The sequence below is a fragment of the Panicum virgatum genome, chromosome 2N (assembly GCF_016808335.1).
Source record: "Panicum virgatum strain AP13 chromosome 2N, P.virgatum_v5, whole genome shotgun sequence".
NCBI classification, from domain to species: Eukaryota; Viridiplantae; Streptophyta; class Magnoliopsida; order Poales; family Poaceae; genus Panicum; species Panicum virgatum.
The window spans coordinates 66,587,234-66,604,914 of NC_053146.1; the positions used below are offsets into that span (position 1 = coordinate 66,587,234).

Here is a 17,681-nt window from a genome sequence, read left to right on the forward strand (position 1 = left end):
CCGGCTCCGGCTTCATCTCTTCATTACAGTACTTGGCACTGTAAAAAACTGAGCGTGAAGTTAGAACGTAGCCCAATGGCTAAAACAAACTGTGAAACATATGAAGCTGGTGAAGCTTCACCAGCTTCGTGCTACAGTGCTCTACGATATGTGATGAAGTCGGTGCCGGTAGAAGCTGTGCCAAACGATGTCTCCATCATTAACGTTATTTGTGTGGTACTGGTACAAAAGCAATAAGCTTCTATCACTTGACCAAAGAGGCAAAGACTACAATACGCTACTCACCGCCAAGTGTTTCGCGGTTGTATGCTTTTGGAGCATGAAGGAATTGAACTATGTTTTATGTGACATGAAGGAATTCAACTATGTTTTGTTCACTATTTTGGTTTCTAGTAATCCCTCTGTTTCATAGTAGTTGATGTTCTAGCTTTGTCCTAAGTCAACTATTAATTTATTTTTTTAATATTCTAAGATTTATGCTTTTTAGATTTACCATGAGAACTACTTTTGTGCCATATAACTTGCATGTTGTTAAACAATTTGAACATTTAAAAACTAACAATTAAATTCAAATATAAAAGTATATGAATTATTAAAAATCTAGAACAATAAATGTTGTGGAATGATGTGAGAGTAAAACTAAATAAAACAAACCGTATTAACCGATCGTCTAGCGCTGTGATACGCAAAAGGAAAAGGCGTCAACTTGAGCATCCAATATTCTCCCAAACAATGCATCATTTTCTAGTTTCTAATGCGCTATATTAGCAAAAAAATTGTGATGACACCCACCAAAAATAGTCTAACCAACATGATTCGCAAGAGGGGGAAAATCCAACCTACATATAAAGAATAAGAAGAAAAAGTTGATGCCCCGTGCTCAAACTGTTATTCCACTTTGTAACTGAAATTCACTTTCCTTTTCATGGTGGCCTCCGTTATCAATTCATCTTATTAGCGGAAAACATAACTGTCATCTGATAATCTGTTTGGCAGGGCTTATTACAGCTTCATTTTACCTGTTTTACGCAACTCGGGACACTATAGCGTGAATCTATTTTGTAAGCTTTTACTAAAATGAACTGGAAGTCTGGGTGGTGCCTCGGATACATGTACCCGACCGTGCCATGGCCTTCCTGAATCCATACACGCTTCTCACTGACCGGGACAAGGACAGGTCAGGGTCATCCCCTCTTGGCCGCACCGCACGGCACCTCTGGAAATCCGAGGGACATCCCCCAACCCCAAGAACACCAACACGTGGAGCCGCGCAACCATACCGTACCCGCGCTTTTCCGCATCCGAGGCCCCCCCACCCCGGGCTATATATGGCCATGGCCTCGAGCTGCCACCTTGGGTAGTTAGCTCGGACTTGAATAATCCTCACTGTACTCTGATCTCGAGGCCCAGGAGTCAACCGGGAGACGAAGAATTCGCAATCACCCGCTGCGGAGAGGAGAAAAAGGGCGGGTGATTCTGTTTGCGTTCCGTGATGGGGATGCTCTTCTCCTGCCCCGTGGAGGAGGAGGACGTGCCGGCAGAGGCGCCCGCTGGTCTTCCGGCGCCGGGCTGCGCCGCCAATGCCGGGGAGCCGGCGGTGCTCAAGGCGTCGCTGGGCTCCGGGAAGCTCCGGTTCGAGGGCTCGCTCAGCTTCAAGCGGGAGCCGCAGAGCCCCAGCGCGCTCCTGCAGGTGGAGACCAAGATCTCCGTCGCGTCGCCGCGCGCCACCGTGGTGGCGCCCGTGCCCATGCCCAGGGAGCTCGCGCGGACCAGGTTCGCCGACGCCGCTGCGGCGGCGGGCGCGTGCGCGGCGCCCGAGAGCCCCAAGCACGAGTCGGCGGCCGTCACCGTGCAGAAGGTGTACAAGAGCTTCCGCACCCGCCGCCGGCTCGCCGACTGCGCGGTGCTCGTCGAGCAGAGCTGGTGCGTACCGCAGGCTGACTCCCCCACCTAACCTACCTGCACAGACTTTTCCTTCATCACGAATCCGCAGCGGCATTGCGCGTTCCTGCTGCTAAAACGCCGTCTCGATGCGATCCTTGCAGGTGGGAGCTGCTGGATTTCGCGCTGCTCAGGCGGAGCTCCGTCTCCTTCTTCGACATCGAGAGGCAGGAGTCCGCGGTGTCCAAGTGGGCGAGGGCAAGAACCAGAGCTGCCAAGGTTTGCATCACCTGCCAATCTGTCACTTCTCATCAGCACCAAATCATTTGATGTGAGGTTGGCGAGAACTGTACTGATGGCACTTGCAAATTCCACCAAATTCAGGTTGGCAAAGGGTTGTCCAAGGACGAGAAAGCCCAGAAACTCGCGTTGCAGCACTGGCTCGAAGCTGTGAGTACTAGCAATCTCGCTGGAGATGTTCTCCAATTTTTGTGTAGGTTAGGTGCCATGTGAAGCATGTGCTCATGTCAAATGCTGAAATTTTGACGAGCAGATTGACCCGCGCCACCGGTACGGTCATAACCTTCACTATTACTATGACTGCTGGCTGCAGTCCGAAAGCAAGGAGCCATTCTTCTACTGGTTAGTGTCACTGTCTGACCACGGCACTTGTTTCTTCTGAATATTTCAGTAGTTGTTGAAATTGACTTTTTCGGTTACCATATTCAGGCTGGACGTTGGAGAAGGCAGGGAAATTAATCTTGATCGGTGCTCACGCTCCAAGCTTCTGAGCCAGTGCATCAAGTACCTTGGACCGGTAAGAGCCTTGGCAAACAATCTGAACTCTGAAGAGAGCATATGGACTCTGGAGACGGCCTACTGTTTTTCTTATTTCAGAAAATAATAAACCTAGCTGTGTTTGTGCAGAAAGAAAGAGAGGAATATGAGGTTGTGATTGAGGACGGCAAGTTCATGTTCAAGAACAGCAGGCAAATCCTCAACACCTCCGGTGGATCACGGGACGCCAAGTGGATCTTTGTTCTAAGCACATCCAAGAATTTGTATGTTGGACAGGTAATATGCAGCTACCTTCATGCTACCAGCACAATGCAGTAGTCTTTCATGCGCTGTTCATCATGTAACATTTGTCCATGAATCAATACTGCAGAAGAAAAAGGGCACGTTTCAGCACTCCAGCTTCCTCGCCGGAGGGGCTACATCTGCTGCTGGCCGACTAGTTGTGGAAGATGGAGTTCTGAAGGTACTTATCTGTTTAATATACATAACAGTCAGTAGTGCTGAACTGCTGATGCTATCATTAATTTCTTCGTGCAAATTTAGAATTTCGTCAGATAACAAACACCCTGACACATTGTGACGATGTTTTTTACAGGCTATTTGGCCTCACAGTGGTCACTACCGCCCGACTGAAGAGAACTTCCAGGAGTTCCAGACCTTCCTCAAGGACAAAAATGTCGATCTCACTGACGTCAAGGTGAGCATTGTATAACCAGTGTCCTAAAAACTTGGTCCTTCACAAAATGTTTCAACGTTTGCATATTCTGAACCTTCTCGATGTCTATGCTGCAGATGAGCCCAGATGAAGACGATGAGGAGTTCTGGAGCAGGCTCAAAAGCATCCCCTCCGACTGCCGCGCCTCCGTTGATTACAAACCTGAAGGAGATGAAACGGTCGCAGCACAAGATACCAACCCTTGCCATGCGCCTCTAGTCACTGAAGCCGCCACACCTGAAGAAGTCTCTGTCTTAGAGCATGAAGAAACCAGGACGCATCCGAAACCCACTGCAACTGTCACTAGACAAGATTCATCAGAGGACCCAGTCGAAAACGCCGAGACCTCGACGACCAGCGACAGTGCCCCGTCTGAAGATCCTCAGGAGGAGAACCACGACGACGACGATGACAAATCGGCCGTGCCGAGGGAGAAGATCCTGCAGAGGATCAGCTCGAAGAAGGAGACCAAGTCGTACCAGCTGGGCAAGCAGGTGTCCTTCAAGTGGACCACGGGCGCCGGGCCCCGGATCGTGTGCGTCCGGGACTACCCGTCGGAGCTCCAGCTCCGGGCGCTGGAGCAGGTGCACCTGTCGCCGAGGAGCGGCGGCGCCGTCGCTGGCAGGGCGGCGTCGTCCCGGTTCGCCTCGCCGCAACGGTCCAGCAGCCTGACGGCGAGAGGGCGCTGCGAGCAACTGACGCTGGGCGGCGGCGGCAGGGCGGCGTCGTCCCGGTTCGCGTCGCCGCAGAGGTCCAGCAGCCCGATGGCGAGGGGGCGGTGCGAGCCGCTGACGCCGAGGGAGGCGTTCCGGACGCACCTGATGGCCAGAGGATGATCAGAATCGGATCAGCCAGTCGGTTTCGATGGAGGGAATTTTTCTTGAGCATTTTGGGTGGAATTGTGCATACAAGAAAGAATAATATGGGGAGTAAAAACTGCTTCCCGTGTAGTCGTGTAGATCCTGTAGAGTGATACAGATACGTGTATACGTGATCAACACAAATTCATTAATTCTTTGTAACTTTGATGAAATAATGCAATGAGAAATACAATTGCTTTTTCCTTTGCAGGTAGAAATACAAATTCTTTACTCATTTCTATTATGCTCACAAGCTGAAATACCTAATGAAACATTGACTTCAACTGAAACCTGAATGGCTGAATTTTGAAATGCCTAATGCACGCACGCCCAATGTTCGGAGCTCTACTGAGAAGGTTAGCTTGCGACATACTCCCTCCGTGCCGTGCTGAAATGCAAGTTATTTTGTTTTGTCCTAAATCAAAGTAATTTAAATTTGACCAAATTTATAGAGGACTAACATCTAACATATCAAATAAGTAAATTAAAAAAATATATTTCATAATAATCTAATTATTTTCATTTGACATTTAAAGTATTATTACTTTTTTTATAAACTTAATCAAATTTGAAACAGCTTACTTAGAACAAACAAATTTGACATTTAAAGTATTATTATTTTTTTATAAACTTAATCAAATTTGAAACAGCTTACTTAGAACAAACAAACTTTCAGGACGAGGGAGTAGCCACAACAGACCTTAATGTCCTATTATAATTTTTAACTTCGCAGTTTGGTTACCCATAGATTGTGCATAACATACCTTTATTTACCCTTAAATTGGTGGGGCTCTCAGAAAAAGAGAACACCCTCCAAAAATAAACGTTTGCTGTTATTTGTGGCGCGCACACCATTTGTTTAGGCCCTGTCCAGACAGTTCCAAAATATCAAATCATATTATAACCCAAACTTTTTCACCAACTAAACACATCCTTAACTAAACACACCCTTAGGAAAAAGGGTAAGAATAGTTCGCTTTGTGCGCACCACGCAGCTGCGTGCCTTCTCAAGGTCGCCCCCAGCTCCGATATGTAGCCGGCGATCAGCGTCGTCCTCGCTTCACCTGGCGAGGTGGTACTAAACCGCACCAAGCCAGGCAGCCAGCAACAGGCCATCCCATCGCGCCTCACCAGAGAAAGCCCACCTAGCCCAGTTTGGTTGGTCAGTTTAAGCCCACCAACCCAGGGGGCGCGACGGGTGAGGACGACGGACCAATCTCCGTCGTCCGTCGACCTCGGCGACTCGGTCTCCTTCACGGGACCAGCGAGCAGACGACAACTGCAACCACAAGAGAAAACCGCACTAATTCCAGCTCCAGACCGTACATGAGCCTAATGGCACTCGTAGTGCTAATACCAGTATATTACGGTGCCAGTTGCATGAATGATTGGTTACATTGCAACGTGGAAACACTAGGCCACAACCAACACGAAATTGGTAGTATAAACTGACAAAAATCACCACATGTATTTTTCAACTTGCTTTCTCTTGAGTTTTTTCTCTCAACCAGGTGATCCCTGGAACTGGGCAGTAATGGTGAAGTCGTCCATAGCACCGCACAAACACGACATGCTACGAAATCAGTAGTACAAGTGCCTTCATCACCTTGATCTAGAAAAATTTTACATGCACCGCTATAATAATTTCCACATTGACAAAAATATGAAGAGTCGACTAGATGAGCTCACTGGAATAAGGCACCATCGACTCCTTGAGGTTACTACTCACTACACTAAGCGGGCCACAAATTGCCATTCCCTGGAATACCATCACTGTAGCCGGCTCCACTGGATTCAGCTTTCGTGTTTCCGCTTTCGTGCCAGATCCCTTTTCTTCTGTTCTTTTCTGGCATGTACTTTCTCTTCATGGCCCTCATCATCCATCTTCATTTTTGCAAGACGCTGTGCTTTGAATACCTGTATGATTGCATAGTTGAGAATAACTCAGTGCTCATAGAACACAGATTCTACAATAGGCTGGGAAATTGAACTCGATCAGCTGTTTGGGGGTTACTATCTCAGGAAGTACGTACCTTTGTGATATTTTTAGTAACTTCTTTGTCACTGCACTCATAGGCCTCCAACTGCTTCCCCACAATATCTTCTATCTCATGTAAAAGGCATATATCCTTCTGCAGACACAAACAGATAAGCATGCAAGTTTTACTAAGTTGGCCAATTGTCACAGAGCAGAAACAAAAACTGAAGCATGTTCCACGAACCTTGAATGTGCTGCTTTATTTAATTTTCTGAATTGAACACTTCAAGTACAGGCATACTGCACTTGTGGCCTCGTGGGTAGCGGTAGAACTAATTAATTGGTAGCCTATGACTTCTGATATATATAATTTTGGCAACTAGCACTATTTCTTCTATTGGAATTGTTCAACTAACCTTCTTGAATAACTTACCTACCGGATGATATTTGATCAAAGTATTATTCATATTAATTTTGTGATAATCTAGATGCGCTAACCATCACCAGAAAATTAGGCTAGAGTTTCTTTAACATGGTAGGACAAATGGTAATTTCATTGGGTAAAAGCATCATTCAGAGAATTCAGCGAACCTGTGTAACAAAGCTTATAGCAAGCCCTCCCCTTGAAGCTCTTGCAGTTCGTCCAACCCTATGGATGTAATCGCGTGGATTCCTACAATAAGTAAAAGCAAGAACGTAAAAATTGTCAGCATCCAAATGGACTGTTGTCAAAGAATTTTAAATATTGCACGTAAAGTTAGTGTAAAACACACAATGGAATGTCATAGTTGATGACAAGATCAACTGTTTGGATATCCAATCCACGGCTGCCCACATCAGTAGCGAGCAATACGGGAACCTGACCGGATTTAAAACGATTAAGTGCTAAGAGTCTTTGAGCTTGAGATTTATGGGAGTGCAAAGAAACAGCAGGATGGCCAAGCTCTTCCAGCAGCAGATCCAAAAAGTAGCAAGTACTACAAAAGAATGGAAGCAATTCAGGTAAAATCAGGCATCAAACTTCAAATGGATAATATAATACATTTTTGGGAGGAAAGAAGCAAATATTCCACTTCAAATCATTTAGCTAAAACATAATACAAAATAGGTACACCTCAGTTTGAAAATGTAGCAGAAGCTCTGTTGAAGTACATTTTTTTTTATGTCAATGAAAGGGTAAGCAACTTGATATTTCTTTTTAAATTCAGAACCATTTAATAAACTAAAAGCACTGGTGACCGCATATATCTGGCTTGCAGCACTTAATACTGCCAAAAAGGAGATGCTCACGACCAGGAGGATTTCTTACTCTACACAATTTATCAATGACAACTTATTGTGTGGGGGAGCATAGTCTCTGGAAATCCTTGTTTAGGACCTTAGCGTAGCATACCTGCATCTTGAAACGAATACGATGACTGAGCGGATAGGGTCTCCCATCTTCTGGATAGGGTCTTCCTTGTCCTTAATTTTTGATAGGAGATATGTAAGATGAAGCTCTTTTCCATCATCAGGAACATGAATGTATTGCTGCTTTAAGGTCTCTACTGTCTTGAATCCTTCATATGCTTCAAAAAAGTATGACTTGTTGCCGGAAAGTTCAAGCAAAGATCGCAGATTATCTGACATTGTTGCTGAAAACAAAAAGGTTTGCCGCTTCTTTGGTAAACAGCCAAATATCACCCGGAGTTCCTCTTCGAAATTAACATCTAGCACTCTATCCGCCTCATCCAACACAAGAAACTGTGATACAAAAGGCAATCAGTAATCTGGAACTGGTAGCTAAAGGTAATGGGACATTTCCTAAGATGCAGTTAAGTACATAAACATAGATCACTCAGACACTCAAACTCAGCCATGAACTATGTAACCCTAATAAAAAGGTTCAACAAGCGTCCATAGAACGTAAAATTGAAATTGTGCTTCCTATCATAAAGAACAGTATGCATAATTTGCATCAAGCATGGAATGTCCAATTGTCCATCAATAACATAGTTACTCTATGATAGTATGAATGAACAACATTAGACCTTTAGAAACACAACAGAAGGTTATTGTTCAGTGTTCGCCAAGAACATCCAAAAGTACCCAAAACTGATTTTCCTCTCTAAGGAGATTCAGTGAAAGATCAATACAATATACATTAATTAGTTATAAAATATGGAGTACAGCATTCCCTGCATATACAAGCAGAAAATTTGTGGTCATTATGTTGCAACAGAACATGCCTGCAGTATTTTCTTGTTTGGAAATATAAATTATCTAGGAACAGAAGTGTAAGTTCTACATGGATTATCACATAAGTTTCAATGGCAACACACTCATGATCCATCAAGAGCAAAATAAAACATAAATTTTGAGCAAAGAGAACAGTAAAATTGAAGTATTGGTAGCAGATAGAGCACATAAAGGCTTATGCAACCAACACTAATGTATGTTTTGACGCTGAAAAGGAATCGTCGTCGTGTGCCAACCTTGGTGCGGGCGAATACTTTGGCGAGGTCAGGGTCGTATTTGACGAGCGTGGCGATGCGGCCTGGGGTAGCGACGACTATATGGGGGCGGCGCGCGAGCCCTTTGGCCTGCGCGAGCGACTCGAAACCACCGATGGCCGCGAGGCACCTGACCCCCAGCGGCGCCCCGAGCGCGCGGAACTGCTCGGCGAGCTGCGCCGCGAGCTCACGCGTGGGGACCAGCGCGAGCGCGGCGACGCCGTAGGGGTCCTCCCCAAGGCGGTGCAGGATGGGCAGCGCGAACGCGGCCGTCTTGCCGCTCCCGGTCTCGGCGATGCCCAGCACGTCCTCCCCCGCCAACGCGCGCGGGATGCACCGGCGCTGCACGGCCGTGGGGCGCTTCATGCCCAGGGCGCTGCACGTGTCGACCAGCCACTGCGACAGGCCGAGGTCCGCGAACGTGGCGGCCGCTGCGCCGGCCGCGGCTTCGGCGTCGTCGGCCTGGCCGGTCTCGGTCACGATGGTGGGAACCGGATCGGCGTCGGCGTGGTCGGTCTCGACGGCGGCGGGGTCAGTGCTGCGGGGCTTCAGCTTGGGTTTGCGCTTGGCCCTGCCGGAGAAGAGGCGGAAAGGTTGCGCCTCGCCTTCGACCTCCATGGTGTGGCTCTCGGTGCTAACAAGTCTGTGAAGAGAGACAGGGAGAAGCGGCGAGCGGTTAGGGGAGGGAGAGCGGCCGGCGTCGGCGGCGGGTCAAGGGAGGGTGGGACGTGGGAGGCCGAACGAGCAGGGGGCGGCGGCGGCCGGGAGTGCGGGAGCGGCGGGAGACCGGCAGGCAGTAGGGGACGGCGACGGTTCACGGCCCACGAGAGGAGAGGGGTCTGGTGAGGGGTGTTGGGTTGGGCCGGTTGGGCTGCAAGTGACAGCTCCTCAAATTCGGTATTACCGACGGTAAAGTACCGAGTAAATACATTATTTACCAAAAACGGTCGGAACTGATTCAAATTGTTTTCGTTTTCGTTTCCGTAAAAAATTGCCGATTTCGCTTCCATTTAGACCAAATTCTCAGTTAAATCTCGAAAATGGTCTCGAAAAATCGGAACTTTTCGCTTTCGTTTTCATCCCTACGGCGGCGCCTCTCGCGTCAACGCCATCGCTAGTAAAATTCTTTTCCAAAAATTTACGCCAAAAAGATAACACACCCTAACATGCTACCCAACTGTAGTGCAAAAGAGCATCCGACACAAAGCGCAAGAGCAGCATACTATATTTGTATATGATCAGGTAGACATTCACATGTAAATGTTCAAGATTGGATCATTCCTTAATCTAACACAATATTTGTATATGAAAAAATAATGAGAAATCTTTCAAAAAAATAATGAGAAAGCGCTCGCACAATGGAGCCATGAACATACATCTTCAACCAGAAGTTCTACCCATCTAAGAAAGAAAGCCAGTATAGTAGAAGAGAGATTCGGTGAAAATAGAACAAATTCTGTTTGGTTGATGCACCTTGGGAGAAAGTGCAGCTGGAAGCCACCTAGAAATGAAATTGTGAAAGTGCAGCTAGGCGCCGATGCATTCTGCATTTGACAGGTTCTCATCGACGAAATCGGTTACTAATCAGTCAAATATGCAAACAAATTTAGTCAATACAACTGCTTCCTTCAAAATGTAATGGGGGGCAGATATATTTATCCCATCTAATCTAACACCATAAATTACAAGTTATGACCAATTACATGTTGAGCTTGAACCTAGGCGTGAGAACTGATAACTAAATATCTGGATATGAATTTTCTGCTTTCACAAAGATCTGCTCAGGAAGAACTTCACATATTCTGCCTGAATTTCAATCTCCACTTTATTTTACCTCATCTTCCGCAGTAGAAATCACACCAAAATCTCCGATATCGCTCAGGATGTATATATCAACACTAGAAACAAGCAAAAAATGTGATAGATATTCAATCACGTTAACAAATTAACAACCATAGTTATTATTCAACTTACATTTTAATGATCATGTAAGCAAACCAAAAAAATATCATCTGGTAAGTTTACTGCCTAGGCTAACCATTCTACAGAAGCAACTACCCAGACAACTACCATGTCAAAAACTCAACATGTAGTTGCACTGAGGCTGCTCCAAGTGATGATAACACACTGAAAATGACAGCTGACCTAATAACTTGTTCACTATCATTGTGAAGGACTTGTGCTACCGACCTCCTCTCTTGATAGTGGAGTTTGGACTGACGGCCTAAAAGAATACTCGGATGGCATTTGATTGATTGCTTTCCTTTGAACTAACGGCAAAATCTGATTTTGATGATTTACCCTTATATAATAGCTGTACCTAAAATTCAGTTTGGATTTTTGCTTCTGTCTCTTTGCTCCATGCCCACACGCTAAGGGCGCGTTTAGTTGCAAAACCAAAAATTTTTGGTTGTCACATCATCCCTTTGACCAGATGTTGGGAGGATTTTTCGGACACTAATTAAAAAACTAATTTCAGAACTCACTTGGAAACCGCGAGACGAATCTTTTGAGGCCTTTGACCGCATCATTAGCACATGTTGGTTACTGTAGTACTTATGGCTAATCATACACTAATTAGGCTTAAAAGATTCGTCTCGTCATGTACATCCAAACTGTGTAATTAGTTTTATTATTTAATTACATTTAGTGCTTCATACATATGTTTAAAGGGGAGGTGAAAATTTTTGGGAACTAAACGCGCCCTAAATGAACTTGAATAGCTTAGCCCTGAACTGGTCAACTACTAATGCAACGATGCCATATGACCATGACAGAAGACTGCTAGTATGTCGATGATTACACAGGTTCAACATTGCTTCTTGTGCTGTCCAGGTGCAGTCATAAAAATAGCATATGTCAAAATTTCACAATTGCAGGGCACGATAGATCTCTAATGTAAAATCTATCGCATATGTTTACGGACAAATCCATTTCCTATTTAAAATATTTTTGGCAAGTTGCATATGAGAACAGGTATGTGATGAAGGTATAGTCCTCAGATAATCTACAGAGAGCAGGGATGTTGCAAATGGCTCACTACGTACTTTTGAACTTTGAACACTGGAAGAGTAATACATAACCTACACAAAAAATAGAATGGAGGGCACACAACTCAGATGAACGTGTAACCATTTAAAAATTCCATGACAGGAATTACATTAAGATGGTATGCCAAAAGACAAACCCTGGATGAAGTTCCTCCAAATTTTAATGTGCCAGCCATTGGAAGAGTATATGAACACCAATAGATTACCAAACATTAACGCATGTGTCATAAGTTGCATGTGTTGATTCCATCTTTGCAATCCCTCGTCAAGTTGTTGAACGTCTCAACTTGTGTTTTTGATCTGTAAAATACCTCTGTGTCTACAATCACCCTCATGTACTCATCGAACGGCACTGGCCTACCCCCACTAAGCGATGTCGTCTCATTGTACCATTCACTAGTGTTTGACCAGAGCTGCTTGTAATCATCAAGCAAATGCACATGGAAGTGTGACCTCAGCTTGTCGAAGTAGTTGTAGAATGGCTCATTAGTTGCAATGTAGAGATTTCTCATTGGCTTAACAAGCTTGGTCACCTTATTCACGATCGCATCAGGTGATGTGTCGGCATCCAAGTTTGGGTACATTTGCTTGTTCTGCGCCTTCCACCCTCGGACCACATGCAGACCATCATAATCCCAATCCATCCTGCCCGCGATCTCTGTTACGATGTTCATCAGCCTCTTGGACTTCCAAATTGCGTACCATGGTCTTTGGATGACCTTGGCAGCTCTCCCTTCGCAGACCCTGTACCAGTAATTCTCAGGCTCCTGCCCAACAAACTGCCTCCAAATGATATTGCTCTTGTCCCGCTTAAGCTGCATTGGTGTCACCTTGTACGACGGCACCTTGCGCACTGTGATCCGGCCTGGACCCTTCTTATCCCATCGTTTCCAGTCCTTCAAAAAGTCCCCTTCCTCCACCACAGACACACTCTCCTTCAAATGCTCAAAATCAAAATAATACCTGAAATCTTTGCCATCCACATCCTTCCCATCCACCGTGTGCGCCCCAGATAAACACATATTCAGATCCATCACGAACGTCCGGTTCAGGAACTTGGCTTCTCCAAGCCCGCACAAGAAGCTCCAAATGAACTGGTTCATGCTCTTGCAGTGGTCACCGCCTCTCATGTAGTACAAGTACTTTCCCTTCTTGAACTCTGCTTCTGATCCAACCACCGGGATTGTGTCGTTGATCTCTGGATCCACTGGTGGCACGACGACCCGGGGGCTCTTCGGTCCCTTCCGATATGGCCGGGGAGCTGCATTCGTCCCCGAACGGAACTTGCCGACTTTAACGATTTCAAGAGCGCACCCATCGCCCGAGGTGAGGCTGAAGCGGCGGTAGTCCCTGTACCGGCGCCACGACTTCTCCCGGCGGTTCCGGAACCGCCACGCGACGTCGCACTGCCCGGGCTTGGGGCCGGGCACCGGCGCCTCGTAGCTGAGGAACACGATGGACTTGCGGAAGAAGGCCTTGGCGTTGAACGCCTTGACGGCGGCGAGCACGCGCGGATCGGAGCAGTTGAGCGGCGCGTCCGGGTCGCAGGTCGCGTTGGCTGCGGCGGCAGCGGAGGCGGCGGCGACAGCCGCGGTCGCGTCGTCCTGGTTGGTGTCGGCGCGCGCCCGCGGGGGGACGGCGGAGGAGGAGTTGAAGTCTTCGCCGGTGGGAAGGAGCGAGTCGTCGGGGACGAGGAAGGTGGAGTTGGGGAGGACCCGGGAGAGCGAGGTGGTGATGGCGGCGGAAGACTGGAGCCAGGGGTCCGGCGGCTGGTAGGTGACGGCGACGACGGTGACGAGGAGGACGGCGAGCACGAAGAGGGAGAAGCAGACGTTGCTGGCCGCCTTGATGAGCGACTGCGCGACGGGGACGTCGGCGATGCCGGGGGAGGAACCTTCGGCGCGGCGGCGGAAGAGGGGCGAGTCCTCGCCGCCGTCGGGGGCGTCGTCCTGATCGGAGGAGGAGGACATCCTGGATCTGGGAGCGGCGCTGAGATTTGGAGGGGGGCGCGCGGTGGTGGGCGACTGGGTGAGTATGAGACAGGGAGAGGGGGTGGGCGGGCACGCGGCGATGCCTCTGGAGTCTGGACACTGGTTGGATGTGTCGGCGCCGCGCCGGAGTATTTTTAGGGGAAGGAAGATCGCGCACGCACGGAACAAATTTCCCGTCTGCTCCGTCCGAAAACGAATTCGGAAGGGTGAGTCACTGCTGACAGTACTCCTATTAGCGGTGTCAAACAACATCAGTTTATAAAACCAACTCCAGAATCCCCGCGCTAGTGACCCTAAAGAATCTAATAAGACTTTTGATCGTGCGATTAGAGGATGGTTACTGTAGTATCACTGTAGCCAATCATTGATTAATTACCGTCATTAGATTCGTCGCGAAAAATTACACACATCCCTAAAAAAATTTTATAAATAAATTTCATTTAATACTTGATACATATAAGATTTTTTTTCGAAAAACGTACACACTGGAACTAGAAGAATGACAAACAACACCCTAGCGTCAGCGTGCGTACCTTTGCGGCTTCGCTACGTCAGACTGGACGAGGGCTTGCTTGATACTCCTCCGTTCCCTTTCAAGTTGCAGCTCGTTTTGCTAAATTCAAATACACATTTTTTACTATACATCTTAATAGACACTACCTCTAGATACATAATAAAAATTACACATCTAGACTTCTGAGCAACTACTGAGTAGCTTGGAACTTGAGAGGGACAGGAGCAACTACTGAGCAAGGAACTTTCAAATTCCTAGAGGAAACTTCGAAGTTTTCGGTACTATTTGAAAATATTTTCTTTGCCTTTCTTTAATTCAAGTGAGATCCGAAAATTGTTGGTTAAGAATATGAAAATTTCCAATTTGATATTCATGACTTTTTGAGATTAAGAATCGAAAAAAATCATGGTTACTCGCGCATTCAACAACTGTACCTCAGCATTTTGTCACTCGCGCAGATTATCAATAGTGAATTGAGGCCCAGATCGGGTACAAAAAGAGGCAAAATCTCAAGGGCATACCGGCCCAGAAGACAAAGAATGGAGCCCATCCAAACAGATCATGGGCTTTGAGCTGGCTAAAAAATAGCCCATTTACCCCTTCTACTACGAAGAACAGAGAGCGAACTGAAAGGCGAAAGCACTCGAGCCGCCATTGGCGACGACGCGACGAGAGGACGACTCCACTCTAGAGCAGAGCTTGCCCGGGGAGGAGGGGGAGATGAGCGGGCTGGAGCAGCAGCTGGGCCTGAGCCTCGGCGTCCTCATCGACATCGTCGACGAGCAGTGGATGCGTGACACCCTCCCCGCCGAGGGTGCGTCCCCTTCCTTGCCTTTGGTGACCTAATCGGGTTACGCCCCAACGGATCCGACCCCTCACCCTGTATGGCTTTGCAGACATCCCCGTGCCGCCGGCCATGGCCGTGAAGACCGAGGACGCCGAGGACCCCGCGCCCGCCAGTACGCTCACGTTCTCGCTGCCTTTCACTTAACGACTTGCTCAGTCCTCACTCTTTCGACTCGTTCCGATTCCGATCTGGTTAGGGCGATAGCTAAGGGGTAACCTACAGAAACCAAATAATGTGATGGGGCTAGGCCGTAGGTGCGGTATCTAACTACAGTTCATAAACTTCTGTCGGTAAAACCCCAAAACTAGAAACTAAGGAATCTGTAAACACAATGCACAAAGTCCCAGCATTCCATATGGGCATACATGATAGGTTACCGATAAATAAAATTGCCCACGGGAGTTGAGTTTATAGGATTTGGTCAGCAAGAGGATCTTAGGCCACTTTAATTCACTGTTTCCATCTGTCATATGCGAAAATCATGCATGCAAATGAAAAGCAAGCACTTGATAGCAGGAATGTGGATGTTATAGACGTATAGTTTATACACTATCCAGAACTGTAATCTGGTCAAGTGTTGGTTTCGGTACTGGATGGAGTTTATGATTTGAATGAACATGCTGATCCACATGACTAGTTTCAATAATAATAATAAAGAAGCTGGGGGGCATGCCTCTGTTTTGAGAAGAGAAGGCATTTTCAAATTCTTTTTTAAATCCCTTTTACTCTCCTTGATAAAATTCTTCGTGCAGTCTACATATTTTATTTTAGTTAGCATAGTATGATCATTATCTAGAGTTGATCTTGAATTTTCTGATATGATGCTCTAAATACCTAACAGATCAGGAAACCCAACCAGCACAAGGAGATGTATGGCGTGATTTTGCCTTGGAAAATCTCTGATCTTTCATGCTCTACAAGGTAAGAATTGTTGCTACCTTGTCTTCAGCTCGAAAAGATGCATGCTTACACCCATTTAGAGTACACCCTAAAATCTCATTAGACAAATCATGTGCTTCTACATGGATTGATTATCAGTTGGGGGTGTTGCATTTTCTATGGGTGTTTTAGATCTGAAGTTGACTTGTCCACAAGATACTTTCTGTTTCGCTAGGCCAAAAATATAATTGATTTAGATGAACTGAAGGCTATCATTAGCAAAAGATATAGATATTCTTTTTTGAAACTCGATAGTCAAGAGGTCCATATGTGACACAGAAATTCATGCTCATCTGTAGTAATATCTTTGACCAAAGATTCAGTTGTTTAGTGTTTTCTGCTAGTTTAATGGAGATTCAATGTCATTGGGAATGAGCACAATGCAAGCCAAATTGAATACGGTTGCAGAGGAGCATGGATTAAAAATGCAACAATAATAGCAAAACCTGTCATTTTTTAATTCGGCAGCTGTTTATAAATGCATTAGAGGACGATGAGCTCTCTGAAAAACATTGTGGAGAGTGGAGACCAGTGCACATAGATCACTGTTTATGTTACATTTGCACGGTTGTGCTAATTCATTCATTGCTTAATTTGGTCTGAGTTGCAGTGCATCTAGAGATGAAGATTCTTTGCTAAGAGTCTAGAGCTGTGTGGTACATCACGGTTTCTGCGCTGCGCAAATGTTTGTCTGAACTTAATTCATTATCTGGTTTATGCAGTTCCTCCAGATATGGGAATTGAACCTTGTGTTGGCCTGTTATAAAACTCTATGGTGATGATGGCAGCAATTTAGTTATGCAAGTGATCCAGATCTTAGCTCTGCATGTTGGCACCGAACCTTGTTAATACCTACTGCTGAGTTTGTTTCATCAACCTTTGGAGCTCATGTTTGACTGCTAGTGTTCTCAACCTAGCATGAAGAATGTTTCGGTACTTGCATTCCAACTTGTGGTTGTTAAATTCTTGTTTCTACTTGGATAGATCCTGTGCAACCACATGCTTAACTTGTACTGCTTTTGCCACATGTTGCACTGCTAGTTGTAACTTGTACGGCTAGCGCGTCCATTCTTCACACACTTTACAGATAGGCTCTATCCTGGTCACTGACTCAGCAGCTGATTAGCAACACCATAGTATTCTCCTCATGAATAAATTTCCATTGTATCTATGGCGCAACTTGCGTCCTACCAAATGTCATGCATGTTCTTAGGTTTAACACTCGAGCTGTCAAAGCTGCATCGTATTCGTATACCATTACTAAAAGCCTAAGCAATCATCCAGGCCGGCTGTTTCCCAATCATTGGCCATGATTTGCATTGGCCTCTAGTGACCTTTTTCTTATGCCTCGCTAATGATAGCACATGACGGCCTAACGATAAAACCTACCGTACGCCTTCACCTTAATCGTCATGCATTGCATTTTGTATGGAGTTAATCATGTTGTATGCGCTCTTGCTGATTTGTGAGAATCTCCATACAGTTTCTTGCTTGCAGTTGATCTTGTTTATTCTCGAAGTACGTCTGGTGACGATGCCAGTGCCAGGCTCTCTCGTTTTTGCAAAAAAGGCAGTGGGTTTCTTTGTGCGACGGCAACGCAAAGAGGCTGAGGATTA

The 17,681-nt window shown here is 46.3% G+C and overlaps 3 protein-coding genes across 4 annotated transcripts; 1 reads left to right on the plus strand and 2 right to left on the minus strand.

The window, feature by feature from the left end:
• Nucleotides 1-1,344: 1,344 nt before the first annotated feature.
• LOC120661936 (IQ domain-containing protein IQM2-like) lies at nt 1,345-4,457 on the plus strand. The gene is made up of 9 exons (XM_039940956.1): nt 1,345-1,923; nt 2,046-2,160; nt 2,266-2,331; nt 2,435-2,523; nt 2,611-2,698; nt 2,809-2,955; nt 3,050-3,142; nt 3,275-3,376; nt 3,472-4,457. Exons 1-9 carry the CDS (start codon nt 1,493-1,495, stop codon nt 4,228-4,230), a joined length of 1,890 nt encoding a protein of 629 aa, XP_039796890.1. The 5' UTR covers nt 1,345-1,492; the 3' UTR covers nt 4,231-4,457.
• Nucleotides 4,458-5,696: 1,239 nt separating this feature from the next.
• On the minus strand, nt 5,697-9,482 carry LOC120661938 (DEAD-box ATP-dependent RNA helicase 36-like). The gene is made up of 6 exons (XM_039940960.1): nt 8,707-9,482; nt 7,626-7,975; nt 7,006-7,209; nt 6,824-6,905; nt 6,288-6,386; nt 5,697-6,171 (listed from the first exon to the last, which is right to left on the minus strand). Exons 1-6 carry the CDS (start codon nt 9,340-9,342, stop codon nt 6,049-6,051), a joined length of 1,494 nt encoding a protein of 497 aa, XP_039796894.1. The 5' UTR covers nt 9,343-9,482; the 3' UTR covers nt 5,697-6,048.
• An 803-nt stretch (nt 9,483-10,285) lies between these two features.
• Nucleotides 10,286-13,876, minus strand: LOC120661937. Of its 2 annotated transcripts, none has more exons than XM_039940959.1 (2): nt 11,912-13,876; nt 10,286-10,622 (listed from the first exon to the last, which is right to left on the minus strand). In XM_039940959.1, exon 1 carries the CDS (start codon nt 13,742-13,744, stop codon nt 11,999-12,001), a length of 1,746 nt encoding a protein of 581 aa, XP_039796893.1. In that variant the 5' UTR covers nt 13,745-13,876; the 3' UTR covers nt 10,286-10,622; nt 11,912-11,998. The 2 variants fall into 2 exon arrangements, with proteins under 2 accessions (XP_039796893.1, XP_039796891.1); XM_039940957.1 differs by having other exon boundaries at nt 11,885-13,876.
• Nucleotides 13,877-17,681: the final 3,805 nt, after the last annotated feature.